Source organism: Paracoccidioides lutzii (genome assembly GCF_000150705.2).
Source record: "Paracoccidioides lutzii Pb01 unplaced genomic scaffold supercont2.26, whole genome shotgun sequence".
Taxonomy (NCBI): domain Eukaryota; kingdom Fungi; phylum Ascomycota; class Eurotiomycetes; order Onygenales; family Ajellomycetaceae; genus Paracoccidioides; species Paracoccidioides lutzii.
In genome coordinates this window covers 152,227-175,604 of record NW_015440972.1, presented here as the reverse complement: position 1 = coordinate 175,604, position 23,378 = coordinate 152,227, and the positions used below count along the sequence as shown (strand labels likewise).

General features: G+C 44.2%; 7 protein-coding genes across 7 annotated transcripts; 4 read left to right on the top strand and 3 right to left on the bottom strand.

Annotated features, from left to right (window-relative positions):
- Positions 1–1,351: 1,351 nt before the first annotated feature.
- Positions 1,352–2,437, top strand: PAAG_07601 (ornithine carbamoyltransferase; the record flags this gene model as incomplete). The annotated part of the gene is made up of 1 exon (XM_002790256.2): positions 1,352–2,437. One exon carries the CDS (start codon positions 1,352–1,354, stop codon positions 2,435–2,437), a length of 1,086 nt encoding a protein of 361 aa, XP_002790302.2.
- Positions 2,438–3,733: 1,296 nt separating this feature from the next.
- PAAG_07600 (hypothetical protein) lies at positions 3,734–5,062 on the top strand (the record flags this gene model as incomplete). Its single annotated transcript, XM_002790255.2, has 1 exon — positions 3,734–5,062. One exon carries the CDS (start codon positions 3,734–3,736, stop codon positions 5,060–5,062), a length of 1,329 nt encoding a protein of 442 aa, XP_002790301.2.
- Positions 5,063–6,878: 1,816 nt separating this feature from the next.
- Positions 6,879–8,164, top strand: PAAG_07599 (hypothetical protein; the record flags this gene model as incomplete). The annotated part of the gene is made up of 4 exons (XM_015846271.1): positions 6,879–7,119; positions 7,200–7,350; positions 7,429–7,580; positions 7,626–8,164. The coding sequence occupies 4 exons, from the start codon at positions 6,879–6,881 to the stop codon at positions 8,162–8,164; spliced, it is 1,083 nt and encodes a 360-aa protein (XP_015700754.1).
- A 3,748-nt stretch (positions 8,165–11,912) lies between these two features.
- PAAG_07598 (hypothetical protein) lies at positions 11,913–13,525 on the bottom strand (the record flags this gene model as incomplete). The annotated part of the gene is made up of 3 exons (XM_015846270.1): positions 11,913–12,055; positions 12,173–12,770; positions 12,869–13,525. The coding sequence occupies 3 exons, from the start codon at positions 13,523–13,525 to the stop codon at positions 11,913–11,915; spliced, it is 1,398 nt and encodes a 465-aa protein (XP_015700753.1).
- A 2,357-nt stretch (positions 13,526–15,882) lies between these two features.
- Positions 15,883–16,373, top strand: PAAG_07596 (hypothetical protein; the record flags this gene model as incomplete). Its single annotated transcript, XM_002790251.1, has 2 exons — positions 15,883–15,960; positions 15,996–16,373. 2 exons carry the CDS (start codon positions 15,883–15,885, stop codon positions 16,371–16,373), a joined length of 456 nt encoding a protein of 151 aa, XP_002790297.1.
- A 1,312-nt stretch (positions 16,374–17,685) lies between these two features.
- On the bottom strand, positions 17,686–18,689 carry PAAG_07595 (nuclear envelope protein Cut8; the record flags this gene model as incomplete). Its single annotated transcript, XM_002790250.2, has 2 exons — positions 17,686–18,545; positions 18,614–18,689. The coding sequence occupies 2 exons, from the start codon at positions 18,687–18,689 to the stop codon at positions 17,686–17,688; spliced, it is 936 nt and encodes a 311-aa protein (XP_002790296.1).
- A 933-nt stretch (positions 18,690–19,622) lies between these two features.
- PAAG_07594 (ATP-dependent RNA helicase DOB1) lies at positions 19,623–23,215 on the bottom strand (the record flags this gene model as incomplete). Its single annotated transcript, XM_002790249.1, has 6 exons — positions 19,623–19,803; positions 19,926–20,491; positions 20,560–21,161; positions 21,212–22,276; positions 22,336–22,426; positions 22,478–23,215. The coding sequence occupies 6 exons, from the start codon at positions 23,213–23,215 to the stop codon at positions 19,623–19,625; spliced, it is 3,243 nt and encodes a 1,080-aa protein (XP_002790295.1).
- Positions 23,216–23,378: the final 163 nt, after the last annotated feature.

The following is a 23,378-nucleotide window of genomic DNA, read 5'->3' as shown; positions in this document are numbered from 1 at the left end:
AATGAAATTGCGGCGTTTTGTGATGATGACGAGCGTCAAGCCAAGCTTGAGCCCCTTTCTTAAAAAAATGGACCTTTTTATACCAGTACAGAGAAATTCAGCGACACAAGAGCAAGAAGAGAAAAGCTGACTATTTGTATGGCAATGGTTACATTCTGTGGAGACTATATGGGAGAATAATAATTGCAAAAGACTCCGGTCTTGATAATATCTTCTTTCCATTATCAAACACTGTTGTTATCTCTGGTCACCACCTCCAGCCAGGACAGTACATGCGATTCTCGAGTTCCCAGACCTTCGAAGCGGCTCTCGGTTTATTGATAGTTCTGGTTCCAGAAACTGAAAACCCATGAGGATGATTGTTTATGATGAGAAAATGGTGGGTTTTGGATTGACGCGGCCGCAGGAAATATTCGAGTCTGCTGTATGGATAGTGATACCATCATGTTTATTCTTTCACATCTATAGGCTAGAATGATATTTGAATAAGGCATTTGAGTTTGTGACTGAAGATTGCACAGATGTTAGTGCTGAATCGATAATATCTGAATGCGGTTTCAGAGAAAGAAATTGCTCAAGATAATTGTCCAGAGGAATACCCAGAGGAGAGACTGGCCACGAAAACACTGACCAGAAAGTTGAGGACGCTCCATCTCACCAATATTAGCTGGACTGAAAGAATCAGTTGCTGAGGATGGAATGAAGTTGTTGTGTATACAATCCAGGTCTGACTGGCATAAGCAATTGACCTTTTCCAATTGAAGAAAACTAACTGTTCAATCATAGCCAAAAATATAATATATGACCAGGCAGCCTTGCTGCTTAACAAATTGAAGAAGGCTTTTTATCTTTTAAGAAGTTAATTGCAAGCTCAATTCTGTCCTCTCTTTCAACAGAGTCATTATTATGGTTTCTATTGTGAATTTGTGGCATTCTGGCACATCAAAGATGTAATGTTCATACATTAGCTGCGGCGTTTGAATTTGCTCAATCGGGAATTAGTTACATTAGTTAATGACTAAAAATTTCACGCCAATCCCCCTTAACCTGGGAGCTTTTCCTCCATCCATGCTAGGTGCAAGTTCTAACGGCCAGGGTTAATAAGCTATCTTTCGAAGACAGCCCATTTGCCAGAGTCATCGACGAATTTCCCTAGCTACGGACATTGAATTGCTCTCGGTTCATTTCTGAACATCTTCTTTTTTCCACATTGGTATTTCCCCCAATTTGCAGCGGATTTGCTAAAGCACAGAATCCAGCACTCCTCCAACCTTTGCCCTAGCGCATTCTTTTCCACCTCTCCCCCAAAATACCGGCGTATCTTCTTCAGGCTTCTAACTTTGCTTCCATGATGCTGTCATCCCGTTGTGCCGCCAGGGCTCTCCGCAATATGAGTTCGCAATTGCGGCAATCTTCATCTTGCTCTAGTTCTGCAGGTCCCCGGCATCTTCTTTCTATAGCAGACCTTACACCTTTGGAATTTACGACTCTCATCCGCAATGCCGCCACACATAAACATTCCATGAAATCTGGATTAATACCCCAATCTCTTATGGGATCGTTGTCCCGAAAAACGATCGCCATGATCTTTTCCAAGCGAAGTACACGAACGCGCGTGTCGACAGAAGCTGCAGTGGTATCTATGGGTGGACATCCAATGTTTCTTGGGAAGGACGATATCCAGCTAGGAGTGAATGAGTCACTTTACGATACGTCGGTAGTAATATCTTCCATGGTGTCTTGCATCATCGCTCGGGTTGGACCACATTCCGATATTGCAGAGCTCTCCAAACATTCCAGAGTCCCTGTCATCAATGCCCTCTGCGACACATTTCACCCTTTACAGGCCATTGCCGACTTCCTCACTATCTACGAGGCTTTCCCACCGCAACACAAGTCTAGTCTATCATCAACATCTAGCCTAGGCCTAGAGGGAAGAAAAATTGCATGGGTCGGGGATGCGAACAACGTTTTATTCGATATGGCAATTGGTGCTACTAAACTTGGTGTTGATATGGCCGTCGCAACTCCAAAGGGATATGAAATGCCATCGCATATTAAGGAATTAATTGAGAAAGCTCGCATCGGAATCGAGTCTCCTGGAAACATTACTCACACTAACGTTCCGGAGGAAGCTGTTAATGGTGCAGACATTCTTGTGACGGATACATGGGTGTCTATGGGACAGGAAGATGAAAAGGCAAAGCGAATCAAGGCATTCCAAGGGTTCCAAATTACTTCAGACCTAGCAAAGCGCAGCGGAGCCAAAGAAGGCTGGCGATTTATGCACTGCCTACCCCGGCATCCTGAAGAAGTGAGTGACGAGGTGTTTTATGACAAGAGCCGGTCCCTAGCATTTCTTGAGGCGGAAAACCGACTGTGGGCTGCTATTTCGGCACTGGAGTCGTTTGTTGTTAACAAGGGGCAGATCGTATAGCATAAACATGGTCTGCTATTCAATGCCTAGAGCTTATCAAAATAGAACTTTATGCGCTCCTATCAATAAAACGAACGTTGAATTCAAAAGACAGCATCGAAATAATCAAATAAAGTTGCAGATAATATTCGGGCGTGAACGGAGTAATCTATTCCTACGATCGTCTCTTGAAATATGCACGGGGTTACACATTCTTTGTCAACTGTCAAAGATTTGCTGAAAACGATGAGAAAATATGGAAAAGTTGAAACAGAGTCATCAAAACTTTTGGCAAAGGGAGTATCCTTAGCGACTAATATGCAGAGGCAAAAGAGAAAACTAGCTGATTGCAATTATTCTATAAGATGCAAGCACCTTTTTGGCGCAATGCACAATAGTCAGGATAAATATTGGTCATTGAAATCAATTTTTATGTAAAATTTTGTCATACCAACAACGCAGGAAAGAGATATTGGCCCGATTATAAAATTTTTACCTCATTCGACTTCATCGATTTATGTTCTTCTGCCCAATGTCTGTGAGATTGTCCGGCATCCACTCATGAGTAAACTTCGTCTAAATAGAATGGACTTGGGTTTTTCAAATAGTAATGAAGGAATCTTTGGCATCTCACTTTTCACTTTTGGGTTAATAAAGTCAACAGCAGATGGAGAAAAAACTTGCACGATTGGAGTTGTTTCTATACATCAATGAATTCATCCCCATCTCTTTTTTTTTAAAAAAAAATCCTCTGGTAGCGCCGAATTCTCCAGTAACCGCCATCATCAGCTGATCACATTTAGAGAATTCATTCCTTTACGGGTCTTTTTCTAGAAATTTACCCCTCGCGGACTCCAGCCGTATCACGTGGATGGTTTTTTCCAGACAAACTTAGCCACGAAGGGACTGGTCAACCGGCCAACGTTCAAACGAGCCGCACATCTTAATTGAACGACATCATACGCATCTCCGCAGTTTGACTTCCGAGGTCAAAACAACTTCCACTATTCTTCAACATTCTCTCTTCCGCAGGATATTTGGGGGCTCAATATAACCCTTCTAGTTCTTACGGCCTGGCCTTCTATGCTGCGTGCCATAATTTGCCTGCTCGTTTGTATCCTGCGGGTTAGAGTTTCTGGAAATCATTCGTCAGATCTTCCATCGACGACATTATATCTTCAGTGCTTCATGTTGTCCCTCTAGAGCAACCTGTATATGTTTTATATACTACAAATTTCATATTCCATTACCTACTAATTATGGAGGTATATAACCTGGAAATGTTTCATAGCTTGTTCTATTGTTTGCTAACTTCCAATGCAGTCTTTACCGCATTCTAATACACCACCTTCTTTTCGCTCCCGCCGTTCTCATATCTCTCTTCAACATGTCTCACTTGCCCCGTTGACCTCCAGATTCCCGCTTGTTGATGATGACGATGATGATGGGTCCTATTTCGACACAATTCATTCTCCTCAAGACGATTCAGAACCCCCTAGACGATATGCATATAGTCCCCACCCTGCTACAACATCTTACCTTGCCAGTGTCTCCGTTCCAACAACTCCTCCCCTACTCTCCGACTCTCGAAATGCGTCGTACACCAATCTTTCAAAAAGAAAGTCAATGGCACGTCAGAAGAGTGACACAAACCTGGACAAAATGAATTCCGAGCAAATCCGTCACCATCGTAGGGCTAAAAGCTACACACATAGGCCGAAGCTATTCAGTGCAACTGCACGTCAGGACCCAGAGTGGCTTTTGAGGACAGGTTTGGCGTTATCATCGTCGACACGAGAAGAAAAAGGACAGAGCTGGCTCGTGAAAAGAGATAGTTCAACGAGCCTTGTCTCTGAGACGAATCCTGATGATGACCTCAGACGTCGCTCGTATAATTCGTTCCGTGGCCGCAGCCGCAGGCAACGATCGGGTTTATCAACACCCATGGCTCTTTCACGGCGACCTTCCAGCTCTCATCCTGCCAGCAAATTTGGCAGTCGAGTAGAACTTTCGATGACTGCAGCAGCTCTCGAAAGACAAGACCGAGAGGGCAATGCATCAGTAACTGATGATGCAGTTGAACTTGTCCCAGACTTTGTCGACGATAACCTACGGAATGAAATGTGGTCCTTGGGCCAGATAAACACGGTGGGCCAGCGAGGAGTCCATGCGATTGGTGAGAGAAGATACACAATTGGGTCACAAAGAAGTTCCACTATTGACCATTCGTTTTCACCGTCGGGCTCAGAATTCTCAGATTCCGAAACAAACGAGGAGGATGAGGTGGATGAGGCTGAAATGCAACGCCTGAACCTCAACTGCCGTTTGGGCCTTGGTAGATGGATAGACAGTCTGGTTGAATGGACACTTTTTAGCGTCGAAGAGGAAGGCCCCAGAGTGGTTGCTGAGCCTGCACGCCAACAGCGCCGGGTTGGCGATATCATAATCCAGCATCAATATCTGGATGAAGATCATGGGAACGATTCGAAGCGGGATTCAGAAGGTTTAGAACCCGCAAGTGAGACAACCTTTGAGAGGGATGCAGAAGAACTTCTCACCATGCCACCCATAGAAAAGCCGGGTGATCAGGGTGGATGGTCTGACGTTAGCTGGCTTCTTCGCGTGGCGAAGAGTGTCATTATCTAAGATGCCTAGGAGTCTCCTTTGCTTTTCCCTTGGATTTTTTTTTTTTTTTCTGCGTCAATTTATCTCATCTCACTTCCAAAATAGTCTCCCCTTTGCATTTATATTATTTGATCATGGAAGCACGTGGTATGTAGAAATCACTTTCCTTGTTCTCTTTTCTTTGTCTACTTCTGTTGGGTCTACAGTCTGGTATCGCGGCTATGCCAACTAATGGATTCAAAGACTTATGATGTGTGCTCTTAACTGTTCAGTTGATAAAATGCCATTTGGGCATTTCCGTATGATGTGAGCATTAATACAAGCGTCTTAATTCCGTCCAGGCCTCACTGAAGTGTCACTGTCCATGTGCTCTTCACTCTTGTTATATTGTTTTTGTCAAAAGTCTTGTTGAGTATTTAACCTGATGAGGTGAACAAACAAAATAATAGTTGCCTTTCATTTGTATATCTTCTCTCCATATATAATTGAAAAACGATTTTGGGCGTACGCTTTACACATGTAACACCCATCAAAATTTGACCAGAACATTCAAAATAGCTGTGATGTCGAAATTTGATCCTGCTATATTGCAGCATCTATGTGGCAGTTTTCAGTCAGTCTGTGTGTTCTCTCATCTCTTTTCTGTCAGCTGGTGGTCTACCTTTCTGTATCAGGCTGCGTTTGAAATGTTGAGTGAAAATCCAGACATTCACATTCAATTGAATGCCACTTTACAGCTGGAGGTGGGCAAATATTGAAGACATGAGAACCTGCCAACGTCCTCTAAGATATAACACTGTATATTCATATTCAGGTGTTCTATTGAGGTTGTTGCAGTTGCCAGCAGGCTGCTGATATTCACCCTATTGGTCACATGATCAGTATAATTATCCGGCCGCAGTGAGCGTAGCTAGCGAAACATGATTCTTAGTTATAATTATTTTGCCTGCCGAGTGATATTGCGCGGCATGGCGTTTAACTACTTAATATCTGCGAGAATCTGAGAGTTCCCCTGGAGTCCGCGCGATGGCACTCCAACAAAATGACTTGGTTGGCACAGGATACCGATAATCCATCAAGCGGCGACGGTACCTTGAACAACGCCCATACGATCTTATGCAGCTAGCTAATATTTATTGCCCCAGCTGAAATAAAGGAAAAAGAAAGGGGCAGAAACGGCCGATCAAGATGGAAGGGATCGCAACTTTATTGGTCATTGAACTGCAACTTCTCAGCCACGACCTAGGGATCGTCCCCTAACCCGCATTTTCGTTTCTCATCCGCTTTACTTGTTTCTTCGGTGCTCCGTCAAAGCAAGAATAGCTGCTCCATATCTTCTCATTGCTGTGGTCAGAGCCACGCTTCTTGGCTTGAAAAAAGATTCATTCACCTCTGGAAACTGAAAGTTCCTTCGATTGTACAAACCCGCAACATAGTTTTGTGAATATTCCTTTATTTCCATTAGGCTGTTCGACTAAACATGGCAATCCATGAAATGAGCCCGATTCGGATCGGCATAGCGAATTAATGGAACACTACTTCTTGTCTGAGTGGATGCCCGCATCCCATATCAAGCCTTTGTTCCCAATGCGCGGTGCACTCAACACGGCACCCCAGCTAATATTGGATCTGAATGCTTCCAATGCAAGCGGATAAGCCTCTCAGAAACATACATTATTCCCCCTTTATTATTTCTTCATGTCTGGAATAAGAAAATATGAGGTTGCATCGTCAATTTTTGTCCCACGATACCCAGACTGGAAGACAATTTCCTCAGTACAATGCTATAACAGATCTTTCGCAGTCACCCTTGGGTATTTCCTTTTCATTTCCTTCAATGGTTGCCCGACCTCAGTCTTTTGCTATTGTTAGGTTATTCCTGCTAATTCTCTATACATTTGGAGCAAATGGGTCAATGGACCGATTCCGAATACCTCGGTCTGTTTCAATCGCTTGTCTTCTTTTGAACTGTTTCGTTACTGGTGCTACTATCACGAGTACCGCCACCACTACGATCACGACCTTCCCATCAGATTTTATAGGGTACTATACCTCCAAGGTATCAGGCTCTATTTCAGGTACAGGCAAGATGGGTTTTGCTCCCGGAGTGAACTTTCTTAAGGACAAAATACGTGTTTAACCTGTTTATCCCTCACAGATGTGCCTTTAAAATGCAATCGGGGTGAATCCTTTACAACGTCCGGTAGATATGCCAGATGTTGCCCCACGCGTGATTCGGCAGGATGTGCAATGCCAACGGAGTGCAAAAATGGATTAATGGCCTTTGATAACAATATAAAAACTACTTGGTAAGGTGGCTCTCCCAGGGAATCTTAGAAATATCCTGGGCAGGTATTAATCAATATATGACAACACCATGCTCATAGCTCGAACTGCGCGACAGTGGCTATCTATGAATACTTCGACGTGCCTACGTCCATGAAGCAAATCCTCTGCCAGGTTACGTCGCAGTCTTGGACGCTATATCGCTATATCCAAGTTCGAACCGCCACGCCTACAGGTATACCCTCAGAGCCACGTAATTAATATGTATGAACAATAGCTCACCTTTTTATACTTCCAGATGCCACAATATCTACCACTTCCCAGGGGTTATTATACACGAATCAATTCTCGAATCTATCTACAACCTCCATCACTTCCCAAGCCATGCCAACCGCTCCACTTGCGCCCATAATTTCGCAAACCACAACTTGGATCACTGGAGAACTTAGCCGAAAACCACATGAGAAACAGAACACAGAAGCAGCAAAGATATCCGGTATAATTGTCGGAACTATTCTCTTCATCTCGATTATCATTCTGGGACTCTTGCTTGGCCGTAGCAAGTGGAATAAACCTCCATCGCTACCCTTGCCCGGCAAGGTTCATGAAGCTGAGGGATCGAATGGACCTGCACTAGTGCCCACCCGAAGGCAGACCTCAAGGCAGGGTCCTCAACGAACCTATATGTCACGGGAGGGCTTTAATTCGGTTGAGGAACTGAGTCACTCTGGTAGATTTTCTCCAGCACAGGAACTTCCTACTGTTGTGGAAGAGCGGTATCAACAAATAAGTGCTGCCTCAAGTCCCATCAGCCCTTGTGTGAGTTCCCCGCGGTAGCCGATATATTCAATTTCTTCATCGTGGGGCTTTTCCCGTTCTCCAGGTTGATCTCGTGTGGGTGACTGAGCTGTTTCAGCTAGATATCTGCGTAGGCATTTTAGCCCTTAATAGTAAACACTTCCTTTTGCTACTCACTTCATTCTTTCTTTAGCAAATTGGTTTTCTGAGGTTCTTTATTTTTTATTTTTTATTTTTTTTGACTTTTATTTCGGCGAATCCAAAGGGACATCTATAACTCTCAAAAGCAGCATGCTTCCAGGTATCTGATACAGATTTCACCATTTTCCATTTTCCTATTTATAGACCCGGAGATACTAAATTTTGGCTTACATGAGAACTTATAGTATTGCTTTATCTTTTCAGTTCACAGCTTGATTTGTGAGGAGCTTTTTGCCTGTCGCCTTCGCCATTTTATTGGCCATTATTTTGCCTACCCAGCATTAGAACATACCAATTTTCATAACCACCATCCTAGATACAATCAAGGAATCCAATAATGGATAACTTCTTTGTTATCAGACATGAAGTATCCGAGACACTGGGATTAAAATTATGCCTGGAAGCAATGAAGTGACGATTTTGTTTATTTTCAGTCGCCGTTTAAAAAAGTAAGGACAGGCTCGATTCACGCTTCTCATTCAGTACGATATTAACTAATGTTTCGGCACCGAATGGCAAGGCGATAAACATTGCAGAATAAACAGATCATTTCTTCGAGATCCGTAGGCGTGGGGCAGAGTTCTTGAACCTGACAACTACGGCCTTATCCGTATAGGGATATCAAAAAGTGTCATTAATCCCATCTCATTATATACAACAAGTTGGGACCTCAGGACATGCCAGGCTCCTGAGATTTTCCTTGGGGCTCGGCAGTTCACTTCTATGGAATAAGGATATTTCGATATTTTCGATTGCCTTTTGCTTGGAGAAACTGGTCCTAGTTATTTACAACGCTTCTACCATGGATTGAAATGTCAAGGTATATTACGGTCATCGTTTGCCCTTCCGGGCTCCGTTCAGCCATATCTTGGATATTTTGCTGTTGAATTTGCATGTATAAGTTCTATTTTCAATGGTTTTGATGCCTTTTACCCCCCTAGAAACTGCAAATCTCGGGAGATCAAATCCAATCCGTTTATCAAATTTTGCCTTCTATGACATTGAAATGAGTCATAGCAGCTCTGCTTATTTATTGATCACTCACAGAGCAGAGCGGTCTCCAAAAGGCTTTTCTCTTTCATGGAAATTTATACACTACGAGATATTGTTTCGCCACGTTCCACAGATTAATGCAGCGCAGGAGATAGTGGTTTCTCTCGTCTCCAAAAATTCTAATTAACAGGCGAGGGGATGACCAGTTAATTGATTGGTAAGTTCATGACTCATTAACTTGTTAGTTGCATCAACCATGCATTCATGATCGAAAGGGATGCATATCTGATTGATTTTGTGGAGCTTATACTAAAGGCTGGGTTGACAAGGAGATGGCCAATTTCTTTTCCAGCCTCACACTGCATTGCTTGATATTTTGACGATTGCTTCTCTGCTATTTTGACAATTCTGTCCTAATCAATGTCTCTCACAAGAAGGTTTCCTGTGGAAGTGTCCGTCCAGTGTCTGTAAATTTGATACCATTAGTGCTCTCTTGCCCCCGCAAACCATCATCCTATCTAAGGAAATCATTAATATCTCTACTCGATTGACTTTCTAGTTGCGTCTGCTGAAAGCATTCAGTTCCGCAGAGCTATATATTTTATATTACCTTTATCCCCCTAAATACATCAACTTTTATATATTCATAAGATTATAGGGGAAAATAAGAATTCTTCAATAGGGCTGAGATCCGATGAGTATGAAAGCTTCTCAATGAAATCCTCAAAAGCGGCAATGCCGGTCGACCTGTTAGACAGAAGGGAAATTTATCCCATCTTGGGCAAACGCAGGCAGCATCTGATAACAATGGCACTGGTGAAATTTTGACGCTACGCTATCCTTACTGTTTTGGCCACCGAGCGGTTGCATCTCGCAATCGCGCAGATTTGGACAGAAACTAAAAAGGATATGGGATTGGGGTAATTGCTGCAGGTGAGAACCGTTGAGGTTGAGGTGAGTCTCAGGAGAGGCAGAACCGAGCCAGCAGGAGGCAGAGGTGCGAGATCAGGGCCTAATCCGGAATCAGAAAGTCCATATGTACGGCAATGTACCCAAGTGCCCAGGTAATTAGATTTTCTTCCTGAACCGCGAAATTACCAGTAATGATCCTTCGCTTGGTGGATGGTCGGTGATGACTTGCCATCAAGAAAAAAGTTACATTAAAAAGTCACATTACGAAACCGTAACTATGAATTTCTCCTGGGCTTTTCTCAGCCTTACATCCGTGCTAACTGGTGTAATGGCCGGTAAGTTAGTTACACGTGACCTATTTTTTTTTTTTTTTTTTAAACTCCTTCATTCCATTTCAGTCCGGGTGGTGACACCATGCTGACAACTCCAGTATTACAAGAGCGAATCCGAAGATTCCATGGACATTGTGAAGCGCTTGAATAGGGATCCCAGCGCTTCAGCTTCAGTCATTTCGGCGATAATGGCGTCCTGCGCTCCTATGACGCCAACGGTAAAGTCATCAATTACAACAAGCTTACCGCAGCCCAGCTAGATAGAGTTGCAAATCAATATCCCTTTTCTCCCAAAGAGAAGGAGCACTTGCAGAATGTGTGAGTGAAAGTTGACAGCTCTCAGATTGATGAGACTCAGATCTGGTCACCTCCTCGTCACCTCCTCCCCTTGATTCTATTAGACAGGGAACAGGTTTGATGCCGAGAGGGAGAAGGCAACGGCATTTTATCCTGTGGTAAACCCACTGACTGGGTCTCATTCCGGGGCTAATTCACGATGTAATGGCATTATTCGTATTCACAATTTAGAATGTCAACGCCAGGGGTGTCGTAGTCGTGTCACGTTTGATATGTTGTCTGGTGCCCGTTGTACAGGATAACCTGTTCAAATAGACAAGTGTTAAATTTGCGATAACTGGTCATTTGCAGAGCAGAGAGAAACGATGCAATTTCACGTTCACTTATCGTGTAAAGGTTGCTATCAGCCGGCTCATGACCCTCATTTTCATTTGTCTTACTCTTCAGCGATGAGGTGCAGTCTGTGCTCCTTTTTAACATGTCGAGAGTTTAAGCTCAGATCTAAGGTTTAAAGTTCTGATGTAAACCATGGTTCATATGCGGGTACCAAACCTTGAAATGTTTCTGGACGCCACGTGGGGAATCGGTGATCGGAGTTATCCGTTCTCCGGATGATTATACGAAAGTCAAGACGTGGGGGTTCCGTTTGTTCATATACAGTTTATACAGTTTTAACTGTACCTTTTCATGAACTCACCCTCATATTTTGCCATGGATGTGTGAGAGAGCGCTGGTGGGGTTAGCCTCTGGGTGTGGATACCGAAAATAAGATAGAGATTAAAGTTAACGTTACATTAAAGCGCAAAGTTATATACAATGTTTCTGTGTCACGAACTATGAACTATGGGATATAGAGGACATGGCTACGGCGGCTCCGTGTACACCGGAATTGGAGCACCGAATTAGGGTAAGCTCAACTCTAACCCACTCAATTGTATGAAACGTGGCGTTCCATTTGCTTGTGCAGGTAGACTGGAATTGTGGTAGCTTACGTGACGTGACGTATTGCATAAATTGGTCGAGGCGTTGGGTGGCCATGTGTTGGGAATGATTTAAGACTCCGGTGTTGATTTCTGAAGACATGAACGTTCCCTGGCGAGAGAACTGTATCGACTCAACAGATCTGTTTCTGCCACTCCGGGTTGATGCTGGAAGTTAAAATGGGCGGCGAGAGCTTCTCCCACGATTTGAACAGCTGGAGAAATGTCAAATGTTAGATATTTGTGAAAGGTCGTCATGAGCGGCAAGGCTAACGCATTTAAAAGAGAGAGATATATAGACTGAGAAATCGAGCATATCTCGGGGAACTCACGTCGGCTATACATCTTAGGAAGCTCCATAACAACCATCTCCTCGTCACTGCGCTCCTTAGGCCAGCTATCTATGTTGCTGTCAAGTATATCATCCGACCAAATAGCGAGGAGGTTAATTCTGATGCGCTCATTATCCATATTCCATGGAAGATTGAATTTGTACAGGTCAAGCCGATCCTTCTCCAGATTTTCTAAAAATGAATAATGCTGCTGGGCGGCGATTGCCCAGCTTGTATACGTATCGCCCCACATTTCATATTTCAAGTGAGTCACCGGCGTGCGGACAATGGCCTTGTCATCTTTGACACGCAGCCATCGATGACCTTTTGCGGGAGGAAGAGCATCAAGGGCCCATTCGAAATTATCTGGCCCTTCCCAATCTGGATGCTCGGATGGTTTCCATGACGTATTATTGCTGACTTTTGCCGATAGTTTGCCACCTTCTAGTTCAGGGAAGTAAGGGTGGAGGGCACCAACATGGTAATGAATGAAGCTCAACGGAGGGTTGTTGATTATGTTTGCAGATACAGCGAAATCATTGGGGTGCCTTAATTTCCGGTCAACAATTCGAGGAATGGCGTCATCCGCTAGCCAAACCTAATATCGGAAAGCAAAGGCATGGTTAATCACGATGCTAACTGAGCTAGTTTTGAGGAGGACAAAAAGAATTGTTTCTTTTCTGCTTTCGAACTCACCACATCATCATCTATTTTCACGTATATCTTCCCCCTTTCCAAATGCTTCCATATCTGCCTGAATTCTGGTCCCCGGACCTTTTTTCCAAGGTCAAGCTTTTTATATCGTGGAGAGCTGGCCAGGACTTCGTCGAGGTACTTCAAGTCATCCTTGTTCTCGGTATTAACGACCCATAAAACTTCATCCAACCAGCCATCATTGTTGACTAAGTTTCGCTGTATGAGTAACCTTGTGGTCAGCATAACTTTCAGAATATCATCACCCTCCTTCAATCTCCATCCGGTCCCAACCTCCTTTGTTCCCAGTATCTTAGCGGCGAGGAAATGACATACATCAACGTAGCAGCGCATGGACTGGACACGATCAGGACGACCGTAGAACACAAGGCCGCTGATGACAACATTCTGTGGTTTAATGAACTCCGTCGCATTCGCACGGACATTTGGTGGTCTAGGAGATAATGTCGGATGCCCCGTTGACACTCTTTGTACCGAGTTTTGGGCCCGATGAAGTGTGTTTGTGAGGAGTGCAATATTCAGTAGCGATAGGGCGACAATGGCATACACAGTCGATTTCTTTTTTATGGAAGACACGATCAATTCACGGTAGCTGCCTTTGTTTCCATCGCTGTTGATCGGGAAAATGCCCGATGACATGGTCTCAAGTTATCCCCCAGACGGGTTCGGGCTCGGGCTCGGGCTCAAGCTTGAATCTTTCGATTTCCCGTCCGAAGGGAATGACAGAGCGAATGACAAGAATGAAGATATTTCATTTACATCACCATTCCCGTATTAGACGCAAAAATTTGTCTGGCGAAATTCCAGCATGTGGACATGGTTTGAATATGCAGAATGGTATGGATGGCAGATGTAGGGGGGCCAGGCAGCTTTTCGCTGCCAAGACGTTAAAGAATGTGAGTGTCAGATATCAGCCTTTAGCAATGAAGCTATTCTGGAAACACTAGTTCTCACCACACCGGCACTTCAATTGTTATCACTTATATGAAACCATCATCAATATGAAACCGTCACTTATATGAAACTGTCATTTATGTGAAATCTTCTCCTTTTCTTTTTCCTTCTTTCATTTCCTTTTATCAGGAATAGGTGATTCAGTTTCCTAGTATATAAATGTGGTTCAACCCCTCATACAGTTTAGTTAGAGGAGGACGGGGAGGGGGATGGCAGCATGCAAATAACATATATTCTTTCATAGTGGGGATCAGCCAGGGACCCACATCTCAGAAAACGATCTTTGCGATGTGACAGGGACAAAGGAGTATCTCCCTGCTTCCAACTAGATCCAGGTGCTTGGTTAACTCAAAACTGCTTGTGCAAATATTAGGGAATTACCATGCAACAGGATGATTTCATTGCTAACATTTTAGTAGCGTCAAATAGGACCTGGTAATTGTGCAGTCAGCCGGACTGACCCAGTTCAAATGTCATCACAGGGCAAATGGACGTCTGGCGATATAATTCTCCTTCTAGATAATCCACCCACATACCACCAGAAAGGCTTAGCATTAAAAACTCTTCAACATAAAAATCATCAAGTATCTCAGAAGACTAGGGTCCTGGATGGACACTCTCAAAGCTGAAAACAGGCACCTGACAACGATGGCTTCAAATCTTTGACATTGGTATGATTAAAGGTCAACTTGATATTGTTTAAGGTTGAGAGATCAATCTTTTACAGTAGTTGTGTAAATTATTAGATTTAGGTATTATGGGTTAGCTACTCATCTTATTAGTTGGTTAGTTAACTAAACAATTAAGTTAGTTATTATTAATAGCCATGAATATCACGTGGTGGTTAGCCCAAGATGAAGCCAAAAGGTGAGAGCGTATATTCACTCTCTTCGTATTTATTCACTGGTATTACTTTCATTTCTAAATTCCAGATATGAAAACCTGTGCTATTAAGCGCTTATTTCAAAGCCACTCCAATCATTAAATAGTAACGAGGAAGTTTTACTATTTTCCTGTTTTATTCGGAGGAGTCTCGAGGGATGCGGAACATCAATGAATCAACAATTTAAGACCTGTTCACTGGGGTTCCATACAACTCTTCTCTTTGTTTTGGTATTTCATACCAATTCAACAGTAAATCCATTTCCTCGTCGTTCCCAAACTCATAAGGGCGGATTTGAATGCAATCCTGCATCTTGCAAGTCCTAGGGCTCTTCCCTGTACCCTTCTGGTGGTAGTGACGCCCAACGACTCTCCTTTGCATCATTATCGAGCCTGTCGCAGGCATCACGACGGAGAGAAACTTCAATGGTTATTTATTGTTGGTCACCTTTTTATGATTGGTGATCATCCACCTGTCACTTTCCAAACCTTCTCAACCTCCGATTAAAATAAGAGAAAACTTGGGATCTCTGCTACTCGGGAAGAGATCTTGATATCCATGAGGCTACCTGGTCTCATTACGAAGTCCTCTACTCCGTATTGCTATTTGTGCAATACGCTTATCGCTTCCCCCAATTACTGGATTCACGGCAAGAAACAACGTCTCTTTGACCGGGATTTCTGATTCCTTCAATCGTCAACTCTTGTCGGATGCTCTGAAGAGTCAAAAACAGTTTCTAACTTTTGCTCTTCGAGGATCTGTGAAATGTAGTGTTATACGCACATTGTCCCGTCAGCTTTTATCAAAGCTGATAAAACCGAGCACCGGGGGAAAAGGTGCCTGTCGCCTAGAGTATATATTCTCCCGATGTTCGGGAGGAGTCTAGAAGAAATATGAAGTTATAACATGATCATTGGCATTCCCACGTTCCAATACCTGGTGCGTTAGGTAGACGTTTCCATACCCAATGCAACATTTAAAAAACGGGGAAGTTCACAGCGTCGCAATCGGGTATTCTTGGTATGAATCTACGATGTCCACGGCATTCCCGGTTTGGCTGCACTTGATATCCTCTGTTTGCTAAACCCGTTGAACTTAACAAACAGCTGCCAGTTGCTGTTGCTTTCTATCACCGCTCGCTCCCGGGAAGGAGCCCGCCATGTCCCGCAAAGCCTGCCTAGAACAGTTCAAAGCCGAATGGTACGTACCATATACACCCGCCTCTCTCGGCTACAAGGTACACAGATCCCCCAACTTTACACTTCCGTTTAGCTCCACCTGAACCTCCATGGCATCGCACACGCAAACCTCTCCATCCCAGCCCCCTTGATAGAATACATCGACAACAGCTTTCCACTGAAAGATACCAGCAAACACGCATCATCAGAGTGCTGGCTGGCGATCTTCCGCACCTCATTAAATGTAGTGAATAAGCTGGGCGATTATGAGGTTCTCTATGAGAAGCTGCGGACGCGGAATTTGTGTGTGCGGAGGAGGTGTTTGGGCAGGGGCCATCATAGGGGTCGTGTGGAGCATGAAGTTGTGATGATTGACTTTGCGGAGGCGAGGGCGCGGAGGACGGATGAGGAGTTGGAGATGTGCAAGTGTGCTAAGGCGTTGGCGGACGAAGAGGCGGGATTGGAGTTGTGATGGGGAAGGAGTTGCGGTTGAGGTTTGAAGGATCTGTAAACAGAGGGTTGAGATATAGGTCTGATTAAGCGGGAGTGTGAATGAGGTGTGTTTATTGTGTTTGTGGATAAGTTCGTTTGCTGCTTTTGTTGTCTCTATTCTGGTGATTCTCTCCCTCCCTCTTTTCTTGGTATTACCATCTATCAAGTGTAGGAAGGACTTATCGATATTTCAGAATTATTAGACTGATTGGCAATGATAATGCAATTCTCACATTTTGTGCAAAGCAACCCAGCACTAGTGAAAGGAGATTCAGAACCGTTTCAAATGAATCTTTCATATACAGCTAATAAATAAAACATAAGCCTTTCCCATAAAAATTACTATATATAGAAATTTGACCCTGCAAAATATTTTATACAAGAACAGGAACACTCATGTACTATACATATATCCACTTTGTATTTGTGTTTACTAATATCACGCTGGTGAAAGAACGAAGAAAAAAAAGTTCACCAACGCCTGCATTTTAGTTTCGAAAACAGCAGAAGAACAAGGAATGGTTAGTAGTAGACTCCCAAAGAACAAGAATGTAGACGCAGGTTTCATAGCGCCTCGGGAGAATGCCGCAAAAGTGGTTAATAACAAACATCATCAGGAAGGATTCGTATTTGTGCGTGTGCTTATATGTATCAGGAAGATTACATATGTGCGTACTCTAGCTACACAATAACCATGCAATCGGGGTAGCGCGAGCCAAAATCACCACGGACAGGGAAAGGGGAAGAAAAATGAAAATGGCATGAAAAAGTGGAAGATGCAAGGAAAGGTATCAAAACACCGTTCGTGAAAATGAGGGGAAAGAGGTGTCAAGAAGACATATATAAAAAAACAAGTGGAGATAAGGAAAGCTCCTACATATTCCGTTAACCCATGTAGGACATGGAAATGGTTTGAGCCGTGAATTTTTCAGCAACAAAATATGGAGAAGGGTAAAAAGCCGAAGCAAAAGGGAGGGGAAAGGTTCAAATCGAATAAGAAATTTTTTTAAAAAAAAACGCCAGCGGTGGGCTATGTATCACTCTAATCCCCTATACGGTGGGTATCGTAACCGTGTCGTTAAGATGACAAAAGAAACACGAAAAATGCAAGGGAGAAACTGGACTATGCCCATTCAGAGAGGTGTCATTCACCACAAGAGATGATTTTAAAAAGAGGAAAGAAAAGCTAGAAAGAAGAGAAAAAAATGCGTGAAATAGACAGTAGAATGGTACAACAGATTAGCCATAAAAAAAAGATAAGAAGGCTCTATAGAGAAGAATGTGTCTCGTAATCACCACTTGCTAACTTTGAGCGGAGAGCTACTGCCATAAGTCCCAGAGAGAAGCTGGTGGCGTATGGATGTAGGATCTCCTCCCTGACTAGCAGATGAATCCTGGTGACCGCCCATCCAACAGAGACTGGAACTAAGGACGTTAATAGCATCCTGAAGCTTCCCCCCCGCTGTCTGGTTGTGTTTTGAAAGTTTCAGATCCCATCCACCATATTGCAGCTGGATGCCTCCACCCCGCTTCCCCGCCTCCCGTATAACCACTATCCATGCCTTGGCAATCTCCTCGTAGGCAACATCCTTCTCCAGATTATGTTGTGGCGTGTCCCATCTTGGAAGTCGATGAAGAATTTCAGTGGCGCCATCTAAATAGTTTAAAGCTGTTGAGACTTGTGATTCGTTGGGGGGGAGGAAGTGAGGTGTGAAATCATTCAAGGCGTCTAGGAGGTTTGTGATGTGTTGGCGGACGCGATTATATGCATAGTCTGAGGAGGAATTCCCTCCAAGTGGGAAGGAGGACTGAAGCGTTGATTCGTAGTTGCTCAATACCTGCAGGGCAGAGCTGACGCTTGGTCGAGGGGCAGTATGTACAACTTCGGTCTCCAGCTCGGGGTGTCTGTTACACATGGATCGTAGGACAGAACGGAGCGCATCGGTATCCAACGTCTCCAGAAGGCGGGAAAGAGGCAAAGGGCGTCCCGAGATATTTGGCCTCGGTCGTTTTATTTGGCGAGCAGTAGGTAAAGGTCTCGGGGCGAGGGCTGGGGAATTTGAGGGAGAGGCAGACATCCGAGTGTCATGGTCACTAGGGTTATCATCCTCAGCTTTTCGTTTTCGGTTGCCACTGGAGTTGGCGGAGGACACTAAATAAGCGCACAGGTCAGGACATCAGTCACATCTTCATGATTCGGTTTCTTCAAGAGCAACTCACTGGACCAGGATGGGGAGAGTCGAACGTGCTCGTAGAAGTGTGGAGGAACAGGAGGCGTTGCCAGCAGGCTATTCATGTTTGGAGAGAGACAAGGTGAGGGAGCCAAGTCCAGCTGACAACAAACCGCCTGAGTGTGCCAGCAAGGAAGAGCAGGAAGGGAGATGGTTATTCGGGCACTACTGATGGAGAAGAGAAGGAGTTGGAGAATGATCAGGGGAGAAGAGGGAAATAAATAAGAGAACAGGGATGTAGAAATGAGAAGAAGTGGAAGAACATGGAAGAAGTGGAAGAAATTGATGAAGTTGAAGTTGAAGCCGCTGGTTGGTGAAGGAAAGTCCAGCGGGGAGAGCACGAGAGTACGGTAATTTACAACAAAACAGCCAACCGCAGCTGACGACTGCTCGATCTTATGACTCGTATTACGTGACAAAACATCGAATCTGGGGTTGTCATGCGGCAAAACACTCTGTATCATTACGCTGTAATTACTCTGTTTCAATACACAGCACCCGGTCTCCAGGCATCTTCAACATAATCTCCATATACTCACGCAACATAATATATAACTATGATAAGGTGCACAGGAAGACTCAGGATGTCTAGAATCAACAAGCGGATAAATAACCTGCCATTTGAAAATGCATTCTGCCAATAGTTCGGCAGGAAAGGTAATCATTGCTGATGAAACGGAGTTAAATTGGAGAAAGAATTATACCAAGATACGTGCGATTCCTCTTTTCCCCCATGACTGGCAAAAATCGACCTGAACTCCATTGCGATGCAATGCGATTCTGGGCGTACAATTCATATATGCCAACATACATAACATTATTTCATTGTATGCAGTCGCAAGAAGGGAGATGGACATATGATGCGGACGAGACGAATGAAAAGGGAAGAGAAAAGAAAGCTAAAAAAAAAAAAAAAAAAAAAAAAAAAAAAAAAAAAAAGAACTGTATCAGTGACAAGACATGATGCATTCCAGCCGAGGCAGCACCGCAGTCTGTTTCTATAGATATAACGATTGCGCTGCAACGATATCTCGCTTCACCATCTCTAGCGACTTCTCGAATTTTTTCTCCAAATCCTCACTGCCCATCACCTTCGCAGCCTGTGCCATCTGCCGCATACACTCCTCCAGCCGGCGGAATGTGCGGATCAAGCTTCCCTCATAGACATCCGTCATTTTGCTACAAAAATAGGGGGAAGAAAGCCCAGTTAGCAAAAGTGCGGGAAATTATTATTTTTATTATTTTTAATTTTTTTTTTTTTTGTCATAGCTTAACGTGTCGAAAATAGATAAAAAGCTTACCAAATTTCCGCAAATGATTTCCCTTTCGCCCATTCATAGATAACCTCCATCAACTCCCATCGGAACCCCTTCACATATTCGTCCTCATTGACAGTCAGCTTAGACTCCTGCGACACTTTAGCAATAACCCTCGCCTGAGCTTGGATATCGCGCAGCGGTTTTGCAAGCTCCTCCTTGGCAATTGGAGGTGTTTCTTTTGAAGTTTCTTCAAAGACAAACACACTAAGAACAGCTGCGCACTGCTCGGGTGTGAGATTATTAAAAAATCCGTTGAAAAGGAGCTCGCTCAACATCAGCTCATCGCCGCTGCTGATCTCACATGCGACACGGGCCTTCAGCTGGACGACTTCCGCCTCGTTGATGAATTGGAAGCGACGAAGGACACGTTTGCGACATTTTAGCTCGTCTAGTTGAATTATCGACATGGCCTCTGTGATTTTCTTTTTTGTCGCTTTGATCTTTGATGCAAGTTCGGTTTTAGCCGCGTATTGGTCATATAAGTCTGGAAGTCTAGGGGAGTTATGGAGTGGATTGGATAATAGACGTGATTCGAGCACTTCGATTTTCTGCTTGAGCAGTTAGTAAACAAAACTAATGAATGCTAAGACTAAACAGTGGTCGCAGTAACATGTACCCTTAGGAGTTTCTTAAAGGAGTCGTCCCTGATACCCATATCCTCAATGGGGTCTATAAGTGGAACTCCATCGGGGAATCGCCTCTGAACTTCCATAATATGCTTGTGAATTCCGTTCCTTGTGCTGGCTTGCTTGAGGTCTTGAGGCAAACGAAGTCGAATATGGGAGATTGTTTTGATGCAATTAAGGAGCACGGGAATAACTTCTAACCGGACCTTCCCCCCCGGTTGTGTGGGTCGAATACCAGGAGGCAGGGGTTCTATGGTTTTCGTTGTGAATGCCGAATCCTCCGAAATCGGGAGCAAGACATCGACAACGTAGTTCTCATGCGGGGGATACTGTTCATTCGGGGAGTTTCTAGGAGGTTTCCGTCTCTGGTAGTTGACAACAGCGCCCCATCCGAAGTCGTAGTCCATGTATTGTATTTGAACAAGGCGCCCCACCTGCATGTAACGTAAACAATAGTTGGGAAGAGTGATCACGCTCTGCATATCTGAGGTGTATGTCGCGATATTTTGTCTCAGCTCATAATACTCCCGTATCGTCCCTTCATCCGCAATTACCATGCTGGCATGCTCCTTCTCCAGTTCGACGAGTTCTGCTGCTATTAGAAAGGAACGGTTGTTGACGTATGGTGTATTGAACACATACCTTTTTCCAACCCCGCTACACTAGCAGTATTTTGAAATTGATAAAAGCATCGCTCCAACATAAACTCCGGTGATATACCTTCTACTCGTAACAGATTCAATATCATGTTATAACCTAGATGAAAAGCTGAGTTAAGCTTGTCTTGCTCCCCACGGACGATCTCCTTCGCAACTGTCGGATCCATCTCCTCATTTATCATCATAATGACAATGCCACGGTCGTCCAGACCTCTACGTCCGGCACGACCGGACATCTGCACAAACTCAGACGGAGTAATCCAGCGCTGGCTTACGCCATCGAATTTCCGGACACTCGTAAAAACCACGGTCTTCGCAGGCATGTTCAATCCAATAGAGAACGTCTCTGTGGCAAAGAGCACTTTGAGCAAGCCTTCTTGAAACAGGATTTCAATAGTTTCCTTGAGAATTGGGAGAAGACCAGAGTGATGAACCCCGATCCCCAGTCGCAACAGAGGTAGGATATGTTTAATTTGCGGCAGCTCCTTGTCCTCATCTGAGAGCATTTCAATTGCACTATTGAAAACCTTGCTGACCATATCTTTCTCCGATTCATCGTTGAATGCCATCTTGCTCATCTGTAGGGCAAAGGCCTCACACTCCCTCTTGCTAAAACTGAAAACGATAACCGGGTTGTAATTCTTCATCACGATCATCCTTACGATCTTGAAGATGTCTGAGGGGCCCTTGCTAACCTCTCCTTTATTTATTTTCTTATCCTTGCCTTTGCCTTTCCTTTTAGCCATCGGATTAGCAGGATCCTCTCCTTGCTTTTCCGCAATCGACTCCATGGCTTTGTGGAAGTTCTCTTCACGAAAAACCCCTTTCTCATCAACAATTAGATGGATTCCGTCAGCACCAGCAGGGAAAAAGTAATGTTGTAGAGGGGTTGGTCGGAAATCGGTATAGACGACGTGGCATGGTTGATTGTGCATTTTGGTAATCCATTCGGCAAATTGCATCGCATTCGGAATTGTTGCGGAGAGGAAAACATATCTAACTTTGTCTGGAAGAAGAATGATAGTTTCTTCCCATACAACACCACGCGCTGTGCAGATGTTAATATTCTAAAAGTTCCAGCGGCTGTTCTAATCCCAGAAAACTTACTCTTGTCTCGCATGTAATGTATCTCGTCAAAAACTACCCAGGCTACCTCGCGCATAATCTCAGAGCCTCTGTATAACATGGATCGCAAAATCTGTTACATTATTAATGACAGCCTCGTAAACCACGTATAAATAGCACTCACTTCAGTTGTCATGACGAGACATGTTGCTGTGGGATTTATCGTTACGTCACCGGTCATCAATCCCACATCGCCAAATTCAGCAGCAAATTCTCGGTACTTCTGGTTACTCAGCGCCTTGATAGGACTCGTATATATAACCCTCTGGTTATTTCTTAAGCTTTGCGCAATAGCATATTCTGCAACCACTGTTTTTCCAGCACTAGTATGAGCAGATACCAAAACGCTCTCCCCTCTCTCGATTGACGCGATAGAGACCTGTTGGAAAGGGTCAAGAGTGAAGCTCCATGTCTTGGCCGGAGATTCTGGAGGTTTGTGCTCTGAGATTGGGACGTACGGATAATCGGGAGGTAGGGCTACTTGATGGCGCACTTGATGGGATAGGATGACAGCTTTGGTATCCTGGGCGCCTTGAAGACCGGCAGAGCCTGCGATCTCACGCGACTGCTCGGTTTCGAAGGTATCAGCAACGACAGTCTCTGGTTCTGCCTGAATGCGCTGTCTCTTCGCGTCGGGTAGGCCATTTTGCGGTTCAGGAGGTTCCGCTGCGCCTGCATCTTCCATCGGGGTATCTACAATCTCGCCATTCTCCTGATAGCCCGCCGTATTAGAACCATCCTTCACAAGCCCATTTGACTGTCTCTTTCTGCTCTTGTCCTTCTTGGATCGAGGTTTGGGGGCTCCTTGAGGAGGAATTCCTGAAAGGGGTTTATCCTCGAACACATTGAACAGATCGTCCATGTTAGGTAGACAGTCCACTGAAATCCCTTTTAATTCATCCGACGTTGCGTTGTGGAAAGTCTCCAGCGGCATTTATTACAACTCTTGATGCGACTAAGTTGTTAAAATTGTCAAAAAAGCGTCGGCGAAACTCTCCCGATAAGATTTTTCCGATTCGCTATGG